The 26,971-nt window shown below is 44.3% G+C and overlaps 1 protein-coding gene across 3 annotated transcripts; it reads left to right on the top strand.

The window, feature by feature from the left end:
• The first annotated feature begins 3,012 nt into the window (after positions 1–3,012).
• On the top strand, positions 3,013–26,968 carry Rbm34 (RNA binding motif protein 34). 3 transcript variants are annotated; one of them, XR_001778453.2, is made up of 12 exons: positions 3,013–3,150; positions 3,231–3,402; positions 4,012–4,157; positions 8,518–8,758; positions 12,169–12,228; positions 14,555–14,598; positions 16,969–17,055; positions 20,691–20,774; positions 20,913–20,976; positions 22,799–22,838; positions 23,322–23,440; positions 24,597–25,119. XR_001778453.2 is itself a non-coding variant. In NM_172762.3 (11 exons), exons 1-11 carry the CDS (start codon positions 3,101–3,103, stop codon positions 24,903–24,905), a joined length of 1,329 nt encoding a protein of 442 aa, NP_766350.2. In that variant the 5' UTR covers positions 3,091–3,100; the 3' UTR covers positions 24,906–26,968. The 3 variants fall into 3 exon arrangements, 2 of the variants coding, with proteins under 2 accessions (NP_766350.2, NP_001361729.1); NM_172762.3 differs by lacking the exon at positions 16,969–17,055 and having other exon boundaries at positions 3,091–3,150; positions 24,597–26,968; NM_001374800.1 differs by lacking the exons at positions 12,169–12,228; positions 16,969–17,055 and having other exon boundaries at positions 3,091–3,150; positions 24,597–26,959.
• The last annotated feature ends 3 nt before the right edge of the window (positions 26,969–26,971 follow it).

The following is a 26,971-nucleotide window of genomic DNA, read 5'->3' as shown; positions in this document are numbered from 1 at the left end:
GCGTCAGAGGTAAGAGCCTCAAGTCTAGGGGTGCGGGGTATGTATTGTGGTTACAGCGAGCTTGGGAAATTTCCATACGGGTCAGCAAGTTAATATTTTAAAATCTGCATTTCTGACGTAATTCGTAGGAACTGAAAATGGGGGCAAAACCACCTGACAAACAGGATAGCTAGGTTATCTATTCTCTTCAGGATGTCTTAGGTTATCTATGTGTACCTTGACCCTGCTGTCGTAGCCTGACTGGCTGTAGCTGGGGTTGGGGGAATTGCCATAGGATGTTTGCTCAAGTGGACTTTGTGGTTTTCCTCCTGGAACTGGAGTTTAGGCCCTGGTCAGGAGGTTCTTCTCAAAAATGGAGTTGGTTGGGCTTTACAAAACCACAGACACACACACACACACACACACACACACACACACACACAGATGCACACATACACTCACAGGAGAAAACTGTTCTTGTGCTCTTGGACATATCCCCTCCCACCCTTTCTTCTCTTTTTCCTCCTTCCATCCTCACCCCTTCCCCCCTTCCTTTTCTCCTCCTTTAGTGAACGAAAACCCATCCCCATTCCAGAAACAGTGCTTCCCATCCCCCACTCTACCTTCAGTAGTCATCATTAAAGGCCCAGGTGACACATTTCACTAAAGCCAACGTGACTCTGAAGCCAACATTAAAGCCAATGCAATACCTGCCACTAAGGGCTGAGGTGACACGTGTCACTAAAGCAACAGGGTTCCACCACTATGAGCATGCGTGCATGTTCTGTAGTTTGCTATAAAGCCCACACTATTGTGGCCTGATTCATTCATTCTCTCTCTCTCTCTCTCTCTCTCTCTCTCTCTCTCTTTCTCACATCCCAGCTCAGAGGCAACTTTTTTGCCCCCACCCCACCAGAGAGGTCTGCTGTGTGCTGTGATTGTGGCATTCCCTCCCATCTCTTTGTTGTGAAAACTCTTACACCTTTCCCTCTTCTTTCTCCTCTCCTTTTGCCTTTTCCTTCCCTTCCCTTACCCTCTCCTCCCCTTAAAAAAACAAAACAAAAAATAAAAAACAAAAAACTGTTGTGGTCCTTGTCAGCTTTACAGGTAACTCCATTTTCCCAAGGCCAGCCTGGTCTACAGAGTGAGTTCCAGGACAGCCAGGGCTACACAGAGAAACCCTGTCTCAACCCCCTCCCGCCAAAAAAAAAAGTTTCTGGGCATGTCAGCTGATTCAGACTCCTGTAGAGTTTTGCTAAGACAGACTCACAAGGTGTTTTGCTGAGGCAAGACCTATGGGAGGACACATAATGTTTACAGGGATGATGACGAGGGTGGTGGTGGTTTGCATAGCTAGTTTTGCAACACTTCTTTGGTCTCAAGTCTTAGGTAATCTTCACTTCATTGAAGTGTCTATTTCCACCTCTGCAACCATACTGTAACCCCTACTGATGCAGGATACAGGCTGCCCCCAGAGAATGATTGGAGGGCTTATACCTGGAGACTCACTCCATGCATTTATGGCCTGGTTGTAAATACGACTGAGGATTTTTATGTCTTCAACCAGCTAGCACCTCCAATCAATCAAGTTAAATGTGGCCATTTCTGCTGTGTTACTAGGTTCTCTTCCTTAACATAGGGCTGGCTGGAGCTGCTAGTGCAGGGGCCTCGGAAACCTCTCAAGGGTTAGAGTTGGCCCATTACTGAAAGGGAGGAATGAGAAGCCTAGGCTGACTCCGTGACAGACTTCAAATAGGAGTTTAGGAGACCAGGCCTAAAAACTGGGCAAGTCCAGACAAGTCAATTACTAACAGGAAAAAGCCCAGGCTCCAGCTTTCATGCCCAGGTAATGGAATGTCCCAGCCACCTGGCCTGAAGCAAGCACAATGGGTCAGCAGCAGTTTCCAGAGTTCCTCAGTAACAGTTCCCAGACCTCCCCAGCAAGTTTCCAGCCCCCACATCCCAGTAATGGAATGTCAGTATCCCTAGAGATAGACCCAACATATTAACATAGAGGTCACCTACCCCAGCATTCCCTAATGTGCTTTAAATCTGGCCTGCAAGCTCACTTGGGTGTCTCTCTATCTTGGTAACTGGGGAGATCCCAACATGCTGGACTTCCTGCAGGCAAAAGAGGCTACGACCGCATATCCCAGAATAGCCTCAAAATCATGGCCAAGCTCTACCTAGGCCCTAGAGAACAGGGATTACAAATATAAGCCACTATTAAAAAAAAATCTAAGTATGAATTTACTTAAAGAATGACGGGAGGTGGGGAGGGGGCTGGTGAGATGGCTCAGTGGATAAGAGCACTGACTGCTCTTCCTCAGAAGGTCTTGAGTTCAAATCCCAGGAACCACATGGTGGCTCACATCCATCCATAATGAGATCTGACACCCTCTTCTGGTGTGTCTGAAGACAGCTACAATGTACTTATGTATAATAATAAATAAATATAAAAATAAATGACAGGGCGGCTTTGAAGACGGAATAGTACAAGGATGTGACCAGTTAAACTGTGATCCCAAATACTTGTTTTCTGCCGACTTTGAAACGTCAAACTTCGGGAAAGGTGTACCCTTCCCCGACTGCTAAGACACATCCCTGTAGCCCCATTTCTCTTGGAAACCTCCTTCCTTAATGAGCTGTGGCCGACAGCCTTCCCTAAGCCTGGGGGGCGGGGGGGCTTGTTTTATTTGAGACGAGGTAGCTATGCTGGAGCCATGTGGTTTTAGCCGGTCCTGGAAATCGAGGTAATCCGGCTACTTCGAGCCCCAAATTCTGGGATTAAAGACCTAAGCCACTATGTCAGGTTTTAGCTGACCCTCGTACTAACACGAGGCCTCAGCTACTCGTGAGACTTGCTGCACTCCCTCAGCCTAGGTTTCCCTGAGACGCCTGCGGACTGCAAAACCATTAGTATTAAGCATAGCGCGGCTCCTGCGCAGCCACGGGCTGAATGGGGAGAGGGGGTGTGGTCCTGAGCGGAAGAGCTCAGCCTTAGAACGGAAGTAGTCGGAACCCGGAGGCTGCCGGAACCCGGAACCAGAGGGAACGCATGACTAGTCGGATCCCAGAAGCGCGGACCTAGGACTTCCATCCCGGAAGCTCAGTTTTCAGCATGGCTCTGGGAGGGGAGGAACGCAAGAGAAGGAAGGGCTCGGAGCGGAGGTGAGTGGCGGCGGGCGTTGGTGTGGATGGGTTGGCGGTGAGTGGCGCGGCGTGGCTGAAGAGTGCTCTTGTGTTTGCAGACAGAGCTCTGGAGACGGCGTGAGCTGTGCGGCCAGCGACTACCTGGTGGGACAGGTCGCCGACAGCTTGCGGGGCGGCCCGCGGCCTCCTGGAGGCGGGACGGGGCGGCTGGCCGCTCTCTTCAGCACCGCGGAGCCATCGGCTCCTCCTGTATTTGTGCCTGTGCCCCAGGTGAGTCGCCGGGCTGCACCCTGAGTATCCCGGTAGAGAGAGATGTAGAGGGTCACTCTCCTGACAGCAGTGACTGTCTGGTCCTTTGAGCAGGGCTAGCGCTTCACCCTCAGCCTATTTGATTGGCAGGGTCACCTGTAGACCGTGTAAGCCTCAAATTTCAGTTATGTATCCGAGGATGAACTAAACTCCTGATCCTTCTCCAGCCTTGAGTTCTGAGATTACAGAGTCGCTCCCACCATGTCCGACTTGACTTTTTTATTTTGAGACAGGATCACACTAGTTGCGCACGCTTAGAATACACGGTAACCCAGATTCTATATTCCTGCCTCACCTTTCCACTGAATGGCTGGTGCTGCAAGAATATTCTGCTTCTCTCCGTAACCCGTGAAGAAGTATCCATGTAGAAAGGCACATCGGAGTACTGCTCAGGGACTTGGAGACGGAGGGACTTTGCTATGTAGCTCTGGCTGGCCTGGCACAGTTCCTCCTGCCTCTATTCCTGAATACTGGAATTACAGATATAAGCCACAACACACAGCTTTAGGGTCAGGATTTTTTTTTTTTTTAAAGTTTGAGGTTTTAAATATGACTTCAAACTTTTGAAAGGAAACATCTAAAAAAAGAAAACTTGATGATGATGATGATGATGAAGAAGAGAGTGTGTCCCAAACTAAAAAGCCAGTTTTGCAAGAGCCTTCGAGAAAAGTGAAAGTGAAGAAACTCTCTGATGCAGACAAAAGACTGGCAAACAGGTTGGTAGAAATCTCCTTTTTGCTATATTAAATACCTCAGGCAGTTTTTTTTTTTTTTTTTTTAATGTTCATCTTAATTTTTTTCACTGCATATTCTGAAATTTAAAAAATACATTATACAAAGTCTCATACAGGGTTAAAAGATACAAGAAAGCCATTTATCCTAAGCGAACAGATACTGGTAGATCAGCTTTTTAGGTCTTTGTGTCCATCACTGCTTCTTGATTCTGAGCCAGCCTTGTTAGGACTTTAACCCCTTCTCTGTTTTCTGAGTTGGGATTTCTGAGTTAGTGTGTCTGTCAAATGTGAATTTGGTTTTCATAGGAACCAAATTTCCCTTACTAACTTAAAATTCCTTTTACATAATATTTGAGTTAGTATCCAAACAGATACACTACTTTTCTATTGAGTGTTCCTCATTCTTTCTTGGAGACTTCTTGCATCCCAGGTGGACCTTAAACTCACTCTGCAACCTAAGCTGTACTTCAGCTTCCACAAACCCTTGGCTCTCAATTCCTTCTCGCTGCTTCAAGCCTATTTTCTTTTCCCATTTTTACACTCTCCTCTTTCAGTAAAACCTTCAGTAGTTATTACGTTTGTTGTCTGCATGTGTGTCAGTGCATTCCTGTCAAGGTGGCCTGTGGAAGGACCAGCTCCTAGGAGTCCATTCGCTGTCTGGCTGCAGGACAGGTGCCTTTGCCTGCTGAGCCACTACACTAGTTCCCCACCACCCTCACACCCTCTGAGGACTGTGCGCTGCTTCCACTCGGTGACTGCTTTCTCGAAGCTTTACATTCCAAGCTTTCTGTTCCCTTCTCTGTTTTGTCTCTGAATTAAGATGAACACCTTTCCTGAGCTTGCAATTAGGAAACGGCTTCTTCTTGGAGTTCTTGTCAGTCACCTCGCAGCAGTTCTTCATGGGCACTGCTGTGTGTCGGCCCTGAGCATTAGACCTGTTCCGTCTTTTTGATTGCCTGTATCTGCACCTGTACATTTCTTGTTTACCTTAAGATAGTGCTCCTTGAGGCTAGAGGTGTGCCTCACTTGGTGGAGTGTTCCTTGTCTAAACCGTGCATGGTAACATATACTTGCAGTCTCCCAGCACTTGGAAGGTGGTGGTTCTTGGATCGGACACTCAGAGTTATCCTACACCATATATAGTGAGTTTGAAGCCAGCCTAGGTTGCATGCCACCTTCCTTAAATCAAAACCCAAAAAGCAAAATAAAATGCTTCAAACTGAAACCCTCCTGTGTTAATGGTACTTCACGTCTAGATAAGTGCCTAAGCCAGTGCTGCAGGGGTTACCCTGTGCTCTCACCTCTTCACACACAGCTACTCAGCTGCTAAGTCCTGAAGCTGTCGTCTTTTTTTTTCTTTCTTTTTTAATGAAAAGACAGTCTAACTGTATTTCTCTATTGCCGCAGACCCTCTGGGTCCCTTTGTCTTCGTGGATGGGTCTCTGGGTGCAGATGGGCAAGGAGTTGGCGAATGACAGACAGACGCAGACAGGAGGTTGTGTAGAATCTGAATGTATTGTCAGGTCGAGCATCAAACTTTTTATACAGCAGAATAGCAAGGAACCAGACAAGATACAATCCACCAAGTTACTGTGACGCAATACAAAAGGAATGTATACATCAAAAGAAGGCGGGAACTAGGCCACTGCCACTCAGAAGGGAGCCAGGTGTAAAGCTAGTCTATTGTTAAGACCACCACCAGGGGTTTAGCAGACCTTCTCATGAATACTGCAATACCTCAACCCTCCTATTTCCTGGGCTCTGATAATTTCTAGTAACTTTTAAGTATCTGTGGAGAATCTCCATTCGTCAGAAGAATTCAACAGCTTGCTTCTAATATGCAATGTAGCCTGTACTGAAGATTTCTATCTCAGTGGGATTCCCTGGCTCTTTTTTGGTAAACACTCTGTAGACCAGCACTGAGCTACTGGATCCATCTTTTGTAATGCTTAATTAGTTACTGAATAGGTAACTTCCTTACTGCATTTCTACCGGATTCCAAGCTCTCGTTGGCTTCTGGCATGTTGGAACACAGGTGGGAGACTTAATTATATCAGAATTCAATCTTAAAAGGTACTTATAATAAAATAATACTAAAAGGGAGCACATGGATCCGAACACCAGATTAACGCGGGAATAGGGTATGAGTATACAGGTTAATGAGAACGCCAAAACTCCAGGAGGTGAGTTTCCGTGAAACTCTGCCTCATGAGTGCTTCCAGGCCTCTCGGCCTGCCAAGCAAACTTCACTGGAGTGTGCGTAGCACTCTATGCCAGTCTGAACTTAAGATCCTCCTGCCTTACCTTCTCAAGTCCAGTCACTATTCTTTAATTCTGTTAATCTGCCTTCGTTCCATCTCCATCCTTGTTCTGGCCTGCTATTTTTGTGTGTGTTGTCATGACAATATCTTTGTTCATGTTTATACATCTTGTTCATTTCTTATCTTCTCCATTGCATGATTGACTTGGGTCTGTGTGTGTGCCTGCCTGCCCTCCTTCCTCTCCGCCCTTTTTTCTCCCTCCTTCTCCCCTTGCCTTCCCTCTTCTTTCCTCCCTCTTTCCCTCCCTCCCTTCCCCCTTTCTTCCCTTCCTTCTGTGGTGCTAGATATTGAACAAACAAAGATACATGCTAGGCTGAGTGCCTTGCTGAGCTATGTCTCTGGACTCAAATTAATTTTTGAAGTACAGCCTGTCCGTGTGGTCCAGGTTGGCTTCTAGTGCCCAAGTGATTTTTGTAGGTAGTCAGTCTTGTGGTTTCCTGTCTCCCAAAGGAAATGCTTTTGCATAACTGGTCGCTCTCAGCTGGGCCCCACCATTCCCTTTTTCCTTGCCAGCTACGTTAGATGTTGAAATGAACAGATCATTGTACTTGGGCTCTTGGTGGAGGAGCAATAGTGGTATTTATTTAAGACTGCGACACATACTGCTACCTTCTTTAAAAAGCCTTTCTTGGCTGGGCTGTGGTGGCACACACCTTTAATCCCAACACTTGGGAGGCAGAGGCAGGCGGATTTCTGAGTTCAAGGCCAGCCTGGTTTACAAAGTGAGTTCCAGGACAGCCAGGGCTATACAGAGAAACCCTGTCTCGAAAAACAACAACAACAACAAAAAAGGAAGACTTTCTTGGTCTTCATGGTTCTTTTCGGGTGTCCTAGCCATTGCCACGCTAGCTGTTGCCACGTGATCACTGCCTGCCTCTGTAGTGCACTGCTGAAAGGCTTGAAGAAGCATAGTGGGAACCCAGTGAGTCATTGCATGGCTCCTGCAGCCCTCCTTTCTCTCACCTTAAGACCCCTATCTAGTTCTCTTGTCAGTGTGGCGTCAGACTTGAGTATCCCTGTGCAACAGAACCATCTGTTTGTATTTACCTTTTCAGAGCTTCTGAAGGGACAGCATCAACACAAGACACCTCAAGACCAAGTTCCTAGTACAAAGGATATTTATTTGCCCTGGAGGGATGGGGGGGGGAGATAAGAGACAAAGATAGGAAATAGAGGATGAGGGAGAAGGGGAGGGCAACAAGGGAGATCGGGAGGGGGAGGGATGTTTGGCCCTAGGGGGTAGGGAATAGGGAATGGCAATGACCACAAAGTACTGCCTCTAGATAAAGAGGAGACACAAGTGGCCCATAGGCAAATGGCAGTTTAAAAAGGTAAAAGGGGAAGAAACCCTGTGTTAGGGTTAGGTGTTTAATTTTTATTGGGCTTGTTAATTAGGGCAACCAAAGGGGGCTTTTGATTGCTAGACCTTATTAGGAGAAGGAAGTGGCCAAATAAGGGAATAAAACTAACCTTAGTGGTTAGCTTTAGGAATGTAATCTATTGTTTTTTAGCAAGGGGTTGGGGCAAGGCCTCTTTATATATCCGTATTTGCCGTGCTCGGTGGGCCAGAGACCCTTCACTTACTTTAGTTAGCTGTCCTTCAACTAGATAGACCTCTCCTAAGTAAGGACCCATGTTTTCTCAATCAACAGATTCTGTTTTCAGACTGTTTGGTGGGCACAGAAACCTCTGTAGGTCGTAGAGAGTGTTGAGTGTCCAGGGCCTAGGGCAGAGAATGACAATAACGGGCACCCACAGAGTGTAAAGTAGACATGAAGAGCTTATGTGGCTTTCCTTTAGTACTCCTGTGCCCTGTGCTGCTGCCGCCGCTGCCTGGCTTTAGTATGTCAGAAAATATTCCTTAAACTCTTTGATATAGACTTTGTTTTCTAAAGGTAGCGCACAGCAGAAGCCAGCAGAAGGTGTCTGCAGTCAGGAGGCAGGACTGAGTGTCACATGCTGGTTTTTTTGTTTGTTTTGTTTTTGACTCCTCCTTTCTTTGGTTGTTCCTTAAAAACTAGGGAAAGTGCTCTAGCAAGTGCTGATCTAGAAGAAGAGCTTCATCAGGACCAAGGGCAGGGAAGAAGGAGAAGGTCTCAGTCTCGGGGTAAAGTGGCAGATGGAGAAGCACTGGACGTTGCCCTCAGCCTTGCTAAGGATGGGGGCCAAAGAACAAAAATCCCAGTCAACCCCGAAGAGGAGCGGTTAAAAAACGAGAGGACTGTGTTTGTTGGCAATTTGCCTGTCACATGTAATAAAAAGGTGAGTGGAAGGGGGTAGAATGAACCTAGAGAAGCTATTGACTAAGGTTACGTTTAATGAGCTCATAGTTGATAACTAACTCATTGCTGCATCTTTGTGCTTCCTAATCAGCACACCATAGATGGGTTCTGGGATGTGTGTGTGTGTGTGTGTGTGTGTGTGTGTGTGTGTTGCTTGGCTCTCAGCCCTAATTTAGGCTTGTGAAGGTCATGTTTGAAATAGTAGTGGCCTATTTCTGTTTTTTTTCCCCCCTCTTCACCTTTCTTCCTGTTAATGCCACTAGAATGTAAACCAATACACATAACTCTCCCTCCCTCCCTCCCTCCCTCCCTCCCTCCTTTACTGTTCTGTCTTGCACACATGAGAGGATGCCTAACACAGTAAAGGTTCAAAGAATATTTGCTATGTGGAAGAATGAGTTTTGCCTTCTATGTGGGTGTAGTTGGTAGTCTATGCAAACCTCAGGCTCAAATCCTGTTCATCTTTGGAAGGATGGGTTTATATTTTTATTCTTAGAAAACACAGTGACTTTTATTCCCTAGTCTTTCATTTGTAAAGATATCATGTACTACCCTTTAATTAAATAAACCTACTTTTTAGATTTGTTTTATGTGGGTGAATATTTTCTCCACACGTATGTGCACTGCATATATAACTGGTGCCTATGGAGGTCAGAAGGCATCAGATCCTCTGGAAGTGAAGTAGTGGATGATTGTGAGCCATCATTTGGGTGCTGATGGTGGACACCATGCAAGAAGACCGGCAATGGGCAAGTGAGCTCCCTAGAGACAGCCATCCACTTGCTTGGCTGCAGTGAGTGAGCTCTGGTGAGGCAGGGCCCCAGAGACTTAGTCCCAGGGTTGCTTCTTTCGACTGATGTCCTTTCTCATGCTTGTCATTGCCACACTTCTCATTTATCTCACTTGGTGTGAATGGACACCAGGAGACCCGCACTGCCTATAGCCTGGTGTGACTACTTCATGAGTGGTAGCTACCCTACTGGGCACATTTTCTGCAGATCAACATGAAAATGAACTTTCATGAATTAATTAGATGAACTAATGACTATGGAATTCCTGATCTGATTCAAATAATTTTAGGAAGAAAGTTTAAGGGGAGAAAGTTTTAGTTGTTTTACCAAAAAGATAAAATAAAGTTAGAATCAAGAATAGAATGTGTTGGCCGGGCAGTGGTGGTGCACGCCTGTAATCCTAGCACTTGGGAGGCAGAGGCAGGTGGATTTCTGAGTTCAAGACCACCTGGTCTACAGAGTGAGTTCCAGGACAGCCAGGGCTACACAGAGAAACCCTGTCTCAAACAAACAAACAAACAAACAAACGAATAGAATGTGTCCCCTTCTCATAGAATAGCAAGTAAAGGCTGCATAATAAGGAGTACAATGAGCTTTCATAAGTTACACTTAGAAGAGAAATAGGCTTGGAAAAAAAATTATGATCAAGAAAAAACATTCTAGGGGGTGGTTGGGTATGGGGGACTTTTGGTATAGCATTGGAAATGTAAATGAGCTAAATACCTAATAAAAAATGGAAAAAAAAAAAAAAAAGAAAAAACATTCTAGGTCAGGTCCAAAGATGAAGCCCCAAGTGTACACTATGATAAAGTAAGGCCACATGAAACTGTTGCTTTGAACTTACAATGAGCTTATAGAATGAACCACTGCTTTGAATTTACTTACTTTTTTTTTGGTTTTTCGAGACAGGGTTTCTCTGTGTAGCTCTGGCTGTCCTGGAACTCATTTGTAGACCAGGCTGGCCTCGAACTCAGAAATCCGCCTGCCTCTGCCTCCCAAGAGCTAGGACTAGAGGCGTGCGCCACCATACCCGGCTGAATTTACTTACTATTGACATCCTTCTGTAACTCTGCTTTTGTGTGGCATTTTATAAGGAACTTTTGTCTAAGAAGTATAAAAAGACTGAGAGAAAAAAATAAAGTGTGACTGTTTGGGCTCTGTTCCATCCACCAGTATAAATGTATATATGTCTGTTTGTATGTACATACATACATATGTAGGTATATGTGTATAAGTATGCATGTACAATTGTGAAATTGATGAGACAGGTGGTCAGGCCTGGCCTGAGTGGTGTGTGTGTATGTGTGTGTGTGTGTGTGTGTGTGTGTGTGTGCACAAGTGTGCATGCACACAATTGACTTTGTTTCTTTCTTACGTACTTTTTTCCCTTTCTCTGTGAAATTGCCAAAAATCACTAGCTTTTGGCCCCAGAATAGCAAGAGAGAGTTAAATTGCCAGAAGCCATCAGCTTCTGGCCCTCAGAACAGTAAGAGGGGGTTAAAGGCCAAAAGTCACCAGCCTCTGTCCTTGTCCTACTCAGCACTCTTCTACCCCCATTCTGAGATCCAAGCTCAGGTCCTGTTGAAGAGTGAAAAGTGCTCTTAGCTGCTGAGCCTTTTCTCCAGCCCTCCTTTGTATTTTTGAGTGTTTACTCTGGTCTTTAACTCATGGTAATTCTTCTTCCTCTACCTCCTTAAGAGCTAGGATTAGAGACTATGCCCAGGTGGTTTTTGTCAGTTTTGTGTCATCTCCCTATGAATCTCATGTACCCCAGGCCAGAGGAGAGAAGTGTGATGTTATGTTGTTCTGTAAAAATATTCTTTCAGTAAATGGCTTTTAAATTAGAATTAGTTGTACAAATTACTGTTGTAACCTGTAAATACATGTATGTTCTTCACATCTTGCGATAGTCCAAGAATTTGTCCCAAAATGACTAACAAGGATTCTCCACTCGGGTAGTCAGAGTCAAAGAGCTGGAGATTTTCTCTGTGGAACAGTATTCTTAAAGGCACTGTGGTTTAAGCCAGTGTGAAAAGATCAGAGATTATGTGCAAAATACAAGTCTAACTAACCTCCATTTAAGTGTCAAATAAGTTATAAACATTGAAACATACAGCTATCATATAGGTCATGCATGGATGATAATGTGAACCTGAATAGTATTTTTCTTCTAACCAAGTTTCTGTAAAATCTTTTCGTCTGTCCAGCTCAAGTCATGTGTTTTTCTGACGTGTTCTTTGGTTTTTAGACACTGGATGTTAACACCTCATCTTGAGTCCGCTTTGTGTTTCTAGTGCTGGGATACTACTCACACTTGATTCTGGAATGGCCTTAAAATAAATTCACATCATTTCCTTTTTTGTTTGTTTGTTTTTGTTTGTTTGTTTTGTTTTTTGAGACAGGGTTTCACTGTGTAGCCCTGGCTGTCCTGGAACTCACTTTGTAGAACAGGCTGGCCTCGAACTCAGAAATCCGCCTGCCTCTGCCTCCCGAGTGCTGGGATTAAAGGCGTGCGCCACCACGCCCGTCACATCATTTCTTTTGTGACACAGATGTTCAGGGTGTTGGCTAACATGTACGTGTATATTGTTTATTTTAGAAGCTGAAGTCATTTTTTAAAGAGTATGGACAAGTAGAATCCGTACGATTTCGTTCTGTGGTAAGCGTCTTCTCCCACTGAAAACTGCATAATGGCATGGCATAGATAACTGCATGAGTTCATACAGTACAGTGACATCTGTCACCAAGGCTGGCCATGGGATTTGATGGGCAGGTGGGTGACTGTCTCTGCTGTCAGAGTAGGCAGGGGACTGTTTCTCACCATGCCGCAGGCAGCCTGACTAGTGCGTGGGCAGAGAGGAGTGGGACTGCAGCAGTGTGTGCTTGGGATCTGATTCCACTCCCAAGCAGTTATGCTAATGTTCAGAGAATGAAGTGCCAGGAATGTGTATGCTTCTGTTCTTGTTTGTTTTGAGACAGAATCTCACTATGTAGCCCCAGCTGTCCTGGAACTCACTTAATAGACCAGGCTGGTCTAGAATTCACAGAAATCCATTGCTTCTGCTTCTGCTTCCTGGGTGCTAGAACTAAAGGTGTGCGCCATCACACCCAGCAGCGTGTTTTTCAAAATTCTTTTCAGTGTAATGTGCAGTATTTCAGCATGCACAGGAAGGGCTTACCTTGTTTGATTGCTCTTCCTTTCATGATTCTCTAAGGGCTTCTCAGGGCTGAGAGCATAGGTCAGCAGTTGGATGCTTGCCTAGGGTTTGCACTTTCTCAGTCTCCACACTGTTGAGGCGTGGGCTGGATGGCTCTGTTGTTGCTGCTGCCTTGAGCCTCCCTGGAATTATCCACTAACTCCTGCAGACTCTCCCTGAACAAAAGTGTCCCATGGAAAAACAGACTGCTTCTTTAAAAGTAGACATTTTCTGAGATCTTGACAGTTCTAATTATTTCTGTCAGCATGCTTGTTCCCCACCATTACCACCAACTTGCCTGCTCCTTTGAGCTTCACTTCCCAATGTGAAGCTCTTACCTGAACTAACTGGGGCGTCTTGGCACACACCCTAGGTGCAGGATGCCTGCAGGATGTGACTTTCTGCTGTTAACTCCTTGGTGTACCTGGCCTGTTACTTGCTCTGCTCGCTTTTCACATAGAGGCCTTACCCAATTAAGTCACTTCTTTCCTTTCTCCTTGGCCTATATTTATTCATGGCTTCTTTTAAAAAGTTTTGTTTTTATTGCGAATCTCTTTAAGATTTAATTTTTATGTGTATGGTTGGATGGTTTGCCTGGATGTGCGTGGAGTGCTCCTGGAGGTCAGAAGAGGGCATTAGATCCCCTGGAATCAGTTGGAGTTAAAAGTCAGCTGTGGGAGACCAGCCTGGGTGGGTCTTCTAGAAAAGCAGTTGTCTTTACTGCTGAGCCATCTCTCCAGCCATTTCATTACCTCTTGTTAGAAGAGCTGACCATACCATGGTTCCAGGTGTGTGTGGCCCTCTGGGTGCTTGAGCCTCATCGTGCAGCACAGCATTTACTACCCTGAACTGAAGCCATGTGTTTTGTTGGCTGTGTGGCTCTTCCCACAGCTGCTGCTTTGTCACTTTGGCTTTTCTCTGCTGATAGTAAAGCGTGCCCTTGGTTCTCCTGGAGTGTGTTCCATAGGTCCTAGGTCAAGATTGTCCTCAGCTATATGCTGAGGCCATGTCTAGTCTGGGCTGCAAAGGCCCTGTCTCAAACAAAGAAAGACACCACTAATTTTAGGACCCATGGGATATAATCTCTTAGATGCAAAGGAAATGTTTCCTTATTACCAGTTTAGACATTTTCGGTTTATACATGATCCTCCCCCCCACACATTTACTTTATAAAACTGTTCTCATGATTCTTCATTGTCATGAATCATCCTGTAGCCTGAGCCTCTTGTCTGTACTTGTGCCTTTGTTGTTTGAGAGAGGCTGTTGAGTGTGATGTTGTTGTTGTTGTCTATACTTGTGCCTTTGTTGTTAGAGAGGTTGTTGAGTGTGATGTTGTCTGTGGAATTCCTTGTATCTTAATTCTCATGTCCCCCTCCCCATTTCTGTTTTGTGGTAGGGCTTCCTGTAGCCTTGAACTCAAACTCACTTACAACTGAGGGTGACTTTCCATTTCCTCATCCTCCTGTTTCAAGTGCGGGATTCTAGGATTATAGGTGTGTGCCACCACTCCTGGCTCAGAATCCTCTTCACAAGCACTGTGATAGCAGCAGCTTCTGATTTGATTGTCCTACAGTGTATTGAGTTACATGAGTTACATGTGCTTAGAATGTTTTGGCTCCTAAAATGTAATGTATGTGTCTGGGAGTGTGGCAGAGATAGACCACGTTGGCATTCTTGGAGGCCTGCGATCAGTCTCCAGCACTGAAAAAGGGGAAGAATGAAAATGCTAACCAATTTGGAAAAATATCTCAAGTTCAAAGTTTTAATGTTTCTTTTTCTTCTTAAAAGATGCCAGCAGAGGGGACACTAACCAAGAAGTTGGCTGCAATAAAGTAAGCTCATAATAAGATTCCTTTCTCTTTATTTTAGACCATCCTAGAGTTCTGTAAGGTCTGCCCCATTTATTTAACTATACCTGCAGATGTCTTGTGGTCATGAAGAGCACTGGGAAGTACTTTGCACTTAAAATGGCTGCTGTCTCACAGAACTGTTCATCTGGTTATAGTGCAGGTTTTATTTTATAAAAGTTGTTATTTATAAACAAGAGCAGCCTGGCAGGTGACAGTGGTCTTTGTGGCTCCACCTCTGCAGCAGGCCTGTTACTTTGCTCTAGATTGTTTTTGGCTATTGAGTTGTTGGGTTTTTATTTGCTTGACAGGGAAGAAGTTAGATATTTGTGATGGAAGATAGAAATATTTGTTTCCCTATTAGTCTTTTCCTCTTGTGTGTGTGTGTGTGTGTGTGTGTGTGTGTGTGTGCATGCATGTGGAATCTCTCCATGGAAACTAGGTGTTTTATTGTGTAATTACCTTAAGTAATTAAAAGTATTTAAAAGTGTAATTTACCTTAAGTAAAATTGCACAATTGAGATGTGTAACTTTAGTTGTCTCTTCTCTTTTGCTATTTTGGGGATTGATTTTTGTATATACCAGGTGACTACACCCAGTCCCATCCCCCACCTTTTTTTTTTTTTTTTTTTTTGAGACATGGTCTTATGTAGCCCTACTAGCTGGCTGGTCTGGAACACACAGAGATCTGCCTATCTGTACCTTCCAAGTGCTGAGATTGAAGGTGTACACTACCATGCCCAGCCAACCCTTAGATTTTTTAGACAGTCTTGCTATGTAGCAAGTTCTGTGGAACTCCTGATTTTTCTGCTTTGTTTCCTGAGTGCTGGGTATATACAGGACACCACTGCCTCTGGCCACCTTTAGGATGGGCTGTGTGTGCCCTGGTGCAGACATTGCCATAGTCTACATTCTGAGTGTCCCCTTTAGCCCAGTCTCCTGCTGTGCCCTTGCAGTTGCCCCTCCTCCTCTGTCCATAGGAGCCACTCACCCGCTTTGTGCCTCTGGGGGACATGTGCTGCTGTGTCCCCACCCTTCTCGTGTCTTGCAATCTTGATTCTGGGATGGGATATGAGGACTGCTTCATGCTAAGCACACACTGCCTCTGACTTTGCTCAGCATGATTCTGAGACCTATCCTGTGTGCACCAGTATCCTGTTCTTTGTCGGCACTGTTGCTTTGTGTGGAGTTAGCAAACCTTAGTTGTTCACCTTAGTTGTTGCTCTTGATATTCAGGTGGTTTCAGTTTTTACCTGTCATGCATAATGGACTAAAAACATCTGTACCTAGTTTATGTCTGGGAAAGTACCTGAGGTAGAATTGCTGCACCTTATAGTAGGTATGTTTTCTAAAATATAGCCACCCAGCACCCCTTTCTTTTTGCATGGTTTTCCATTCCATCAGCAGTAGGTGAGAACACCACATGTTCACGTTCTCACCAGCACTGGATGCTGCCAGTCATTTCGGGCTAGTCTTCTCAAGGCTTCTCCACACGCTCTGTGTGGTTCTCATACTTTAAAATGGCCAACATTGATTATGTGCTTACTGGGTATTTGCATGTTTGGATGTTTGGTCAAGTATTTGTAAGAGCTTCACCTGTTCTACTGTCTTTTTCTTGTTTCTGAGAGAGAGGGGGTGGGGCGAGAGGAGAGACAGACAGCAGGTTAGGGAAAACTACATATTCTGCATACAAAAGCTTTGGATGCCTTTTTTTTGGATTTATTTATTTTTATTTTATGTTCTTTAGCGTTTTGCCCACATGCATGTCTGTGACGGTGCCAGACATCATGGAATTGGATTCACGGACAGTTGTGAGCTCCTGTAGGGGTGTTGGGAATTGACTCCAAGTCCTCTAAAAGAACAGCCAATGCTCTTAAACACTGAGCCATGTGGCCAGTCCCTGCTTTGGTGTCAGAATCAAAAACGTGGAATCCCACAATTTATTAGGGATCCAATGTAGAGTTCTCCAGCTGTTGGTGAGCCTGTAGTATAGTAGGAATACAAGCACAAGGCACTTTGTTGTCCTGGCCTAGACTCAGAGCCGGCAGGCTCAGGATCTGTCAAGATCTATGGTCAGCTCTTTCTCGCTGTGGCAGCCAGGCCCCCCATCCCCACCCTGCTTTAATGTTTGTATGCATGAGTGTGGGCCTGCATGTGCTACAGTGTGCTTGTGGAAGTTGTTTCTCTACCACCTTGTGGGTACTAAAGGATCAAACTCAGGTTGTCAGTCATGTTTGCAGGCATTTTCACTCATCGAGCCATCTTGTAGACTAGGCTCAGCCTTTTTGTCTTTAATGGGTCTTAAAGTTCCATACCAGCTTGCTGACAAGAGGTTCCCCTTTCCTTTTCTTCTAGCCCTGGAGTCTTGTCTCTGCCTTAAGTGACAGGCTGACTGTCCTCCACAGCATCTTCACTTTCCTCTTCATCTGGAGGAGAATCCAGGTGGGGCTTGGGCACTCTACTCCAGTCTGTTGTTACCATAGTTGTGCTCTGGGGCTCCTGCCCACTCCATCTTCCCATGGGTGGTAGCTCAGATCAGAAAATACCCTGTGCATGGTCCCCCCTCCAGCATCAGTACCTCTAGGGTTCTGGCTGAGATTCACCCATGCTGTTATCGTTTCTCTCTGGAGTTCGTGGAGCCTGACCTTAGTGTCCAGGCTGCTTTCCTCCAAGACTCCTGCTCTGATGGCTTCTGCCAAAGTTTTGATGCTGTAGATTAGCTGAGAGACAGGAGAGATGCTCTTTCTGGCTTCTGTGTTGCAGGGGAAGGAGAGCACTGTCATTAGTGGTTCATGATGACGCATTGAGGCTGATGCAAGGCCAGCTCTGCAGTGAGGCAGACCCACCTGCTTGCCACTGGTGTTCATGTGACAAAGATCTTTGCAGACAGAGAAACAGAGCCACATTCTGTTCCCATGTTCTTGGGATGTTGACAGCTTTGGGTTTGTCAACAGCTGCGCGTTGTGGAGAAAGAGTTAGGTGCTGGAGTCTGCCAGACTGAGTTTCTATCCTTGGCTAGCTTGTTACCTTTTGATCACTATCACACACGTCTTCAAACTTCAGTTTTTTCATTCGTAAATCAGAATCCATGTTAGGTGTGAGGTTAATGTCTGGCTCAGTGCTTGGCAGCATTCCTCATCTAATAAATCACAGCTTTCTTCTCAATAGAAAACAGCCAGATTGTACAGAGTAAGTCACAGAGACTTTGGCAGCATGTGCAGGTCCAAGCTATACAGACTCAGTGCTGAGAGTGGAAGTGAACATGAGCCCCATCCCTAACCCAGAAGCTGTCTACAAGTGTCAGCTGCTCACACAGGAAAAGTTAGTTTTCTCCGATGGAGTCTCACTGGGTATAAAAGGCCCTCTGCCCAGGAGTAGATGGCCAACACAAAACACACACTCTGTATTTTTGAAGGTTTTTTTTTTTTCTTTGTCTCATATTGTTGTTTGGGCATTTTTTACCGTGTTGGTCTTTTGCTTATATATTATAGCTCCTGATTTTGTGTTTTTATGGGTATGTGTGTATGTGTGCAATTTCTCAAGCTTTTTTTCTCTTGTGATTGTTTTTTTTATTTGCCTGTTTTCTAAAGAGAGAGAAGGATGTGGGAGAAGGTAAGGGAGGGAAAACGAATCAGAATATATTGTATGAAAACAGTATTTTTTCAGTCTTTTGTGACAGGGTTTTCTCTGTGTAGCCCTGGCTGTCCTGAAACTCACTTTATACCCAGGCTGGCCTCCAGCTCACAGAGATCCACCTGCCTCTGCTTCCCAGTGCTGGGATTAAAGGTGTGCACCACCACACCTGGCTTGAAAAGTTTTGTTTTGATTTGTTTTTCAACAAAAAAGGAAAGGCTGTTAGTGTAGTGTGCTACAGCGTGCCATGTGCCGGGCCTGGCACTCTTTACTTGTTCACTTTGTAGTGGTGCTCATTTGTGTGTTGGCATTTTTATTACTTCAGCAGCAGGTTAACATCTTTAGCCAAGGACCACTGAACACTACTAAGTCCATTCTGCTGTCTTCTTTATGATTTATTTATTTTTATTTTTCATGTATATGGTTTTATCTGCATGTATATGTCCACCATGTGTGTGTTTGGTGTTTGAGGAGGCCAGAAAAGGATGTCACATTCCTGGAACTGGAATTAACAGATGGTTGTGAACTGCCCTAAGGGTGCTGGGATGTGGCCCAAGCCTTCTTTGGGAGGAACAACTGCCTTTAACCCGTGAGCCATCTCTCCAGTCCCTAGTCTATTTATCTTTAATATTACTATTTTCTGCTGAATCACATCCATATTGCATTGCCCTTGGGCAGCAGCATTGTCCATAATCACTAGAGGTGAAAAGCTAGCCTTGTTTTTTTTTTTTTTTTTTTTTAAAGCTGGCGCTGGACAGTGGCAGCCCACGCCTTTAATCCCAGCACTTGGGAGGCAGAGGCAGACGGATTTCTGAGTTTGAGGCCAGCCTGGTCTGCAGAGTGAGTTCCAGGACAGCCAGGGCTATACAGAAAACCCTGTCTCAAAAACCAACCAAACAAACAAACAAACAAAAAGCTGACATAGTGCTTGTCATAATTGTAGTACCTAGAGCCCTGGTACCTAGTAGCCAGCCAGTCTAGCCTATATGGTGAGACCCAGGCCAATGAGAAACACCATCTCAAAAACATAGGTAGTACCTGCAGGATGGCCCTGCAAAGAAAATTGCCTGCTGCCAAGCGAGATTACTTTGGATCAATCCCTGGAACCCCAGTCGTGGAAGGACAGGACTAATTCCCATGAGTTGTCCTCTCCCTACACATGCGTGTGCATGCCACCCTTACCTACAACCACACAAGTGTCTTAAAAATATACACAGAAATAGTAGACAGCACTTGAGGGATGAGAGATGAGATTGGTCCCTGGCCTGTACACACACCTGTATTTATGTGTAAACACGCTCATACACAAGTGTGCCTTGCTGAGAAGGAACATAACTGTGGTTCTGACAAAGGGGCCATGTCTGAATCAGATCAAACTTTTGGATCCAGTAGTCAGTTTTCAAGGCACAGAAGACAGAGGTGCATGTCAAACTGCTTTTTCACAGCCAGCAAATCTTAAAAATATACACAAAATGCTAGACCAGCAAAGTCCAGGCTGTGAGAAATAATGAAGGACAGAGATAGGAGGAAAATGGACAACTAAGAGTGTAATTTGTAAGAGTAGGTGAGGCTGCATTGGGAGAAGGCTGTCCACGAGGAAGTAGGGATGGTGCTGGCCATCAGAAGGAAGGATGGGCTCCTAGGTGGGATGGCTGTGTGCTGAGCTGTTTGTGCATGTGCACTTTTAATGTATGTATCTTGCAGTGAAAGGACTCTGCTAGGTGCAGAGTTGGAGCCAGGGTGACGTCTCGAATCCTTCTATTTTTCTGGGTTGGCACATGTGGGAGTCTGCTATTAGCACGCCCTCACAGTGATGATGCCAGAGAGTGTGTGGGCTTCCTATTCTTTTTGCTGTCTTTATATGTCTGTGTTCTTTTTCAAATTACTGGATCTTTACTTAACTGTGGAACTTCCACTCTACAAGTCCTGTCTTACATTGATTGTAGAAAACAGTACAAGTTTTTTTTTTTCCCTTGAGTTTGAGGTTAGCAACTTTTTAAAAAAGATATTTTCTTGTTTTAAAAATATATTTTTATTTTATGTACATTGGTGTTTTTTTTCTTTTTAAAGATTTATTTATTGATTTTATGTATATAAGTGCTCTATCTGCATGTACTCCTGTGTGTCAGAAGAGGGTATTAGATCCCATTATAGATGGTTTTGAGCCACCATGGAATTGTTGGGAATTGAACTCAGGACCTCTGGGAGAATGGCCTATGCTCTTAACATCTGAGTCATCTCTCCAGCCCCTACATTGGTGTTTTGACTATATATATACCTAACTGTGTGAGGATGTTGGATCTCCTGGAATAAGAGTTACAGACAGATGTGAGCTACTATGTGGGTATTGGGAATTGAACTCAGTACTCTGGAAGAGCAGTCAGTGCTCTTAACCACTGAGAGCTTTTACATGATCCTTTTTTTTCTTATGTTTTTTTCTGTAGACGTAAATTTCATCCTGACCAGAAAAGCATCAATGCATATGTAGTGTTCAAGGATGAGAGCGCCGCTGCAAAAGCTCTGCAAAGGTAATCGTGTTTGGGATGGAGCACGTCGCTGGCCTCTGACCTATAGAGATGGGTTCATTATTTGGCTTCACTACAGCAAATGTTTCCATGGCTAAGTGCCCATTTTCAACAGCTGTGTCTTCTTGTCTTTATAACTAGAAATGGGGCCCAGATTGCAGAAGGATTTCGTATTCGAGTTGATCTGGCATCTGAAACGGCCTCTGTAAGTAGATTGTTATTTGTTTAAAGATGTTAATAAGACAGCCAGATATGGTAGGTCATGCCTGTAATCCATGCATCAGGAGGGTGAGACAGAAGAAGCAACTGGAATTACAGGCCCACCTGGATGACTTGTGAGACAATTTCTCAAAGAAAACAGGCCAACAACAAAAAGATCTTATTAGCAAGAGCCTGTGGAAAGGAACTAAGGATATGAGCAGGAGAGCGAGAGCGAGCCTTTGCTCTAAGGCCGCAGTGTTGGCTCCATCGTAAACAGGTCGCTTTCTATCTGATGATTCCTTTCCCCATCATGTTGCAGAAAGTAAGAAATCGTCAGGTCTAGCGCCTCGTATGCCTACAGGCCGGAAGATTATTATAGTTGTTACTACAGATCTCATTATAGATGGTTATGAGCCACCATATTGAACTCAGAACCTCTGGAAAAATAGCCAGTACTCTTAACCTCTGAGCCATCTCTCCAGCCTCTAGCACTTTCTTTTCATAGACTGAAGTCAGGAAAGTTATTACTCAAGTTATGGTGGTAGCGCGTACCTGTGTCAGTGCTGGGGAAGCAGAGGCAGGAGAATCACACGTTTTGGGACACTGGGCTATACAATGAGAGCCTGTTTAGAAACCAAACGTTGTCATTTGTTAGAGGTAAGGAGCACAGTACTGAAGACTCTCTGTACTTGGGAGGGGACGTGCAAAGGTTCAGCCTGTGGCTCTGTTTTATGGTCAATGCTGTCGTGAGCACGGGATGCTTCACCCATTCAGGAATGGGGCACCTGGGGACAGGCCAACAAGAAAGAACAAGGATGGTTTCCAGGAGAACAAATTTTCTGAGTCTTGAAAGGTTTATCTGGACAGGAAGATATTTTCCCAGGTAGTATCTGTGAGGTTTATGCACTGAGGACAGAAACCTGACTTCCTGAGGAATGTCAAGAGCTTGGTACGGTAATGGTGTACGAGGGCACAGCATGCTGTTGCTAGGTTAGCAGGCAAATCATAAAACCAGCTTTGCCTCACTTTGTGCAGTCTGAACTTTGTCCAGGAGCAGATCATAGTTTCAGTGCTGCAGCAGTGTGACCAGATTGCACATGACAGCTGTGTCTTCAGACAACAAAGGATTGTGGGCTCAGTCTGCAGACGTGTGCTTCTAAGTGTCAGAGTTACTCAGTTGAAAGAGAACAGCAGTCGGAGCAGACCCTACCACAGAGGGTCAGTAGGCTACCTGCCACCTGTCTGTCACTAAAGTTAGCTGCACACAACCACATGTTTCTTAAGCAGTTCTTACAGCAGGATAAGAAGTTGCTATGGAGTCCACGTGGCCCTTAGACCAAGTCTCAGTGACTCTTGGACTTCCTAATACTGCGACCCTTTAATACAGTTCATTATGTTGTGGTGACCCCCAGAGTTAAAGTTATTTTCCCTGCTACTTCATAACTGTAATTTTTCTACTGTTATGAATGGTAAATATCTGTTTTCCAATGTTCTCTGGCAAACCCTGTGACACGGTCATTTGATTCCCCCCACTATCAACAGGTTGAGAGCCCTGCCTTAGAGCCTCAGGGTTTGCTGGTTAGCTCCTCACAGGCACCGCTTCCCAGCAGCAGGCCTTCCCTAGGAACTGCCCTGAGTGCCACTGTGAACAAGTCTCTCCTCTGCTCTCTACTGTGCAGAGGGAAGACACGAAACAGACTTGGGCAGGTGTATGATCAAGTCTGGAGGTGGATGGCTACAGGCAGGGGAGGAATGCAGAGGGCAGGGTAGCGTTGTAAGAGAGTTTCTGTTTTTAATACGCTGACTGGTTTTTACTCTTATTTCAGAGGGACAAGAGATCAGTATTTGTGGGGAATCTTCCTTACAGTAAGTTTGTTTAAACAAATCAAAATATAACTATTGTTACAACTTTAGCTGCCTCAGAGAAAAATTTAGAAAGAGCTGGGAGTTGTTGCTCAGTAGCAGAGCTCCTCTCTGGTATTTGTGATGTTTTAAGTTCCGTGCCCTTAGCACCAGAACCCACACAAACAAAACAAGTAGTCTAATGATTAGCTTATGACTAGTTTTAAGAGGCATGTTGTAAGATGGAGGGTGGTGGCGCATGCCTTTAATCTCGGCACTTGGGAGGCAAAGGCAGGCAAATCTGAGTTCGAGGCCAGCCTGGTCTACAGAGTGAGTTCTAGTATAGCCAGAGCAACACATAAACCCTGATTGGGGGATGTAAAAAAAAAAAAGCAGCCTATTGTACTGTTGTGTGCATGGGGCTTTGCTTATCTCAGCATTATCAAACTGCTCCAGCTGAAGGTGAGTCCACATGCTTACCTCGGTTGTACTTGGATTTGTTTGTAGAAATTGAAGACTCTGCTTTGGAGGAACACTTTCTGGACTGTGGAAGCATCGTGGCAGTGAGGATCGTGAGAAACCCACTTACAGGAGTCGGCAGAGGATTTGGCTATGTGCTCTTTGAGGTATGGGAGACTAGTGCGGGGATGCTCTTTGAAATGCTGGGGCGAGGTTGTCACTGCTGTGCCATCTTTGTGGTGATGCTGTCATTTAAATCCCCGATTTCTGACTTAGGGAAGCTAAATCCATAGGCACACATTGCCGTGGCTATGGCTCCTTGTTTGTACATGCTGACAGTACTAAGTCATAGCCCAGGTGTTGGGTATGAGAGGAACTAAATCTTTGGAATTTTACCTTCTGTGAGATGGAGCAGACACCTGAGTGTTCACTCAGTGTTCCCTAACAGCAGTAAAGAACATAGCATACTACTTAATGGCACTTAGATTCATTTTTATTATTTTTAACATGGATGCATATGGTCTGTGTGGATACATGCATGTGAGATTCATTTTTATTATTTTTAACATGGATGCATATGGTCTGTGTGGATACATGCATGTGAATGTCCATGCACCTGCCAGAGTTGTGGGATTCCTCCCTGAGCTGGGGGTAGGTGCCTGGAACTCCAATTCTCCAAAAGAACCAAATGTACTCTTAACTACTGAGTGAGACATCGTCCAGCACCCAGGGTCTTTGACTCTTGATAAGTATTGCCAGGGAACTTTTAACACTCTTAAATGTGTGAGGTTTGTGTTGCTCTATTACACTGATCTTATTTGTTACTGTGTCTAGATGTTACTTGCCTCTTTGAGACCCTTGTAGAGTTCTTTCAATATCTCCTTAACATTGAAAATAGTATTAATGGTTCTGTGTTGGAATAGAATAGGATTTTGGACTCAAGTAGAACCCTCTAGTGTCTAGTCCCACATCTCTGACTGTAGAGGACTTTCCTGCCTTCTGCTTACAACAGGAATTTTAAGAAAGTTGTGTTTTGAGCTGATTACTGTTTTAAAGAGACATCATATGATGAACAGTGAACCTGTGGTGGTGATTATGAGCATTTAGTGAAGCAGCTTGAGCGCCACCTGTAGCCGTGAGTGGAACATGAGCAACAAGGGGTTCAAGCAAGGCTGACCAAACCCTTGGATCTGACCTCTAGGGCATAGACTAGAAGGACTTGTGTGTACAAGCTTGAAGACTGACATAGACCACTGAATTCTGACCTACTAGTCTCATTGCATATCACTTTCTGGTGGAAATTAATGTTTCTCCTTATTGCAGAACACAGATGCTGTTCATCTTGCTTTGAAGTTAAATAATTCTGAGCTAATGGGAAGAAAACTGAGAGTCATGCGTTCTGTTAATAAAGAAAAACTAAAACAACAGAATTCAAATCCAAGCTTGAAGAAGGATGTCATTAAACCTAAGCAAAGACTTAATTTTACTTCCAAAGAAGGAAAATTCCATTCCAAAGAAGGAAAATTCCATTCCAAGAATGCATTTATTGGAGAAAAGGCAGTTCTCATGAAAAAGAAAAAGAAAGGACAAAAGAAAAAAGTACAAATGAAGAAACCAAGAAAACAGCAGTAATAACTGAGGTTGCCTCCTTTCTGTGGTGAAACCTTGCAATGAGTGTCTGGGTTTTTTATGGATTATGTAGAAAATGTGGAGGCATCCACGGTGTCTGGTTTTTGTTTTTGTTTTTTTTTTAATTCATGCTATATGTAAGGCTTCTTTGAAGCCTTGTTCTTAGAAATGTATTTAAAGAAAAATAATAAACATTAATACTCTGTGTTTAGGATAAGTGTTCAAATGGTCACTGTGAGAATACTGATTCCAGGTATAGTCACAGTCCCTAAGAAAGACTTGTGAGCTGTGTAAAACACACACGCACATTCTTCACTTCTCATTTTTCTTTCTCTTGCAATTGTAGTATAGATCTACATTTCTTATCCCATATATCTAATAATTGCTAACCAATAAGACTGATAGGATAAGAGTGACTATCTTCTAATTCGTTGCCAGTGACTACAGTGGTCAATGATGTCCTTGGCTATTAGGTGTGTGTGTGTGTGGAGGGGGGGGTGCTCATAAGAAAAATACTCTTCCAGGAAAATGTGATGCTTAAATTAGTATCACTCAGAATGAAACAGCTGTCCCAGAAAGTTTAAAGACAGCATCTAATAAATGATGTTAATTAAACTGCAGTCTTTAAAGTTGAATGACATGACAACATGGTGCTGCATTCCCTAAGTTCCAGACACATCTTACCAAGCTGGGGCTGGATCCAGGATGAAGTGGGGGAAGCAGGAAGCCAAGGCTGATTCAGGCAGGCAGAGTCCAGTAGGCAAGAGGGTAGGATAAGTTTTCACTCTTTTAGTTGTAAAAGTTCTGTCTTTGGGAAATGCCATGTAGAAAACCTAATGAGGTCTTTAAAACATAGCTCTAGGGGCTGGAGAGATGGCTCAGCAGTTAAGAATACTGACTGCTCTTCCAAAGGTCCTGAGTTCAAATCTCAGCAACCACATAGTAGCTCGCAACCATCCGTAATGAGATCTGATGCCCTCTTCTGTTGTTTGTTTGTTTGAGACAGGGTTTCTCTGTATAGCCTTGGCTGTCCTGGAACTCACTTTGCAGACCAGGCTGACCTTGAACTCAGAAATCCGCCTGCCTCTGCCCCCCAAGTGCTGGGATTAAAGGCGTGCGCCACCATGCCTGGCTGATGCTCTCTTCTGGAATGTCTGGATACAACTACAGTGTACTTACACATAAATAAATCTTAAACAAAAAACAAACAAACCCCATAGCTCTAGAGGCTGGAGAGTTGGTTTCTTGGTTAAGAGCATGCACTGCTCTTCAGAGTACCTAAGTTCAATTCCTAGTACCCACGTCAAGCAGTTCACAACTGTCTGTAACTTGAGCTCCTAGGTCCAACTCCTCTAGTCTCCCCAGACTTTGTGCACTTTTTCACTAACATAACCTACACACACATATATACAAGTAAAAAATAAAAGTGTGGGGCTGGAGAGATGGCTCAGTGGTTAAGAGCACTGACTGTTCTTCTAGAGGTCCTGAGTTCAATTCCCAGCAACCACATGGTGGCTCACAACCATCTGTCCGATGCACTCTTCTGCTGTGTGTCTGAAGTCAGCTACCGTGTACTCACATTAAATAAATATTAAAAAATAAATAAAAGTGTGTAGCTTTTACAGCAGAGAAAGCTCTATTTCCTGTATCCAAGACTGGATAATTTATGGTTGGTTTTCCTTACAGTATTTAGAACCTTTTCAGTTAAATTTCAGCAATTTTACCTGATCACTCTGGAGCATTTTTGCATAAACTATATAAAGATGTAACATTAGATTGTGCGTGCATATATAATCTATGTACAACTTACAGCTCCTGTGAGTGAGCAGGTTATATACATGCATAGATGTAACTTTATTTAATATGTGTATGATGTGAATGTGGAGGCCAGAAGAAAACTCTGGAGTTTTCTCCTTCCAAAGCATGGACTCACTCAGCCATCTCACTGGCCCTAGATACTTTGGAATTCGGTACTGTGTAACTGTTGAAATTCCTCCTTTAGAATGTGTGTGCTACTATGATTGTGTAAATCATTAAAAAATGTATTTTGTAGGAAATTTTCTAAAGAT

The sequence above is a fragment of the Mus musculus genome, chromosome 8 (assembly GCF_000001635.26).
Source record: "Mus musculus strain C57BL/6J chromosome 8, GRCm38.p6 C57BL/6J".
NCBI lineage: Eukaryota > Metazoa > Chordata > Mammalia > Rodentia > Muridae > Mus > Mus musculus.
This window is presented reverse-complemented; position numbering and strand designations above follow the sequence as displayed.

Coding starts and splice junctions, on each gene's coding strand:
- Rbm34 (NM_172762.3), top strand. CDS start 3,101: ATGGCTCTGGGAGGGGAGGAACGCAAGAGAAGGAAGGGCTCGGAGCGG. Junction 14,599..20,690: donor AAGAAGTTGGCTGCAATAAA/GTAAGCTCATAA, acceptor TTTTTTCTGTAG/ACGTAAATTTCATCCTGACC. Junction 20,775..20,912: donor GCTGCAAAAGCTCTGCAAAG/GTAATCGTGTTT, acceptor CTTTATAACTAG/AAATGGGGCCCAGATTGCAG.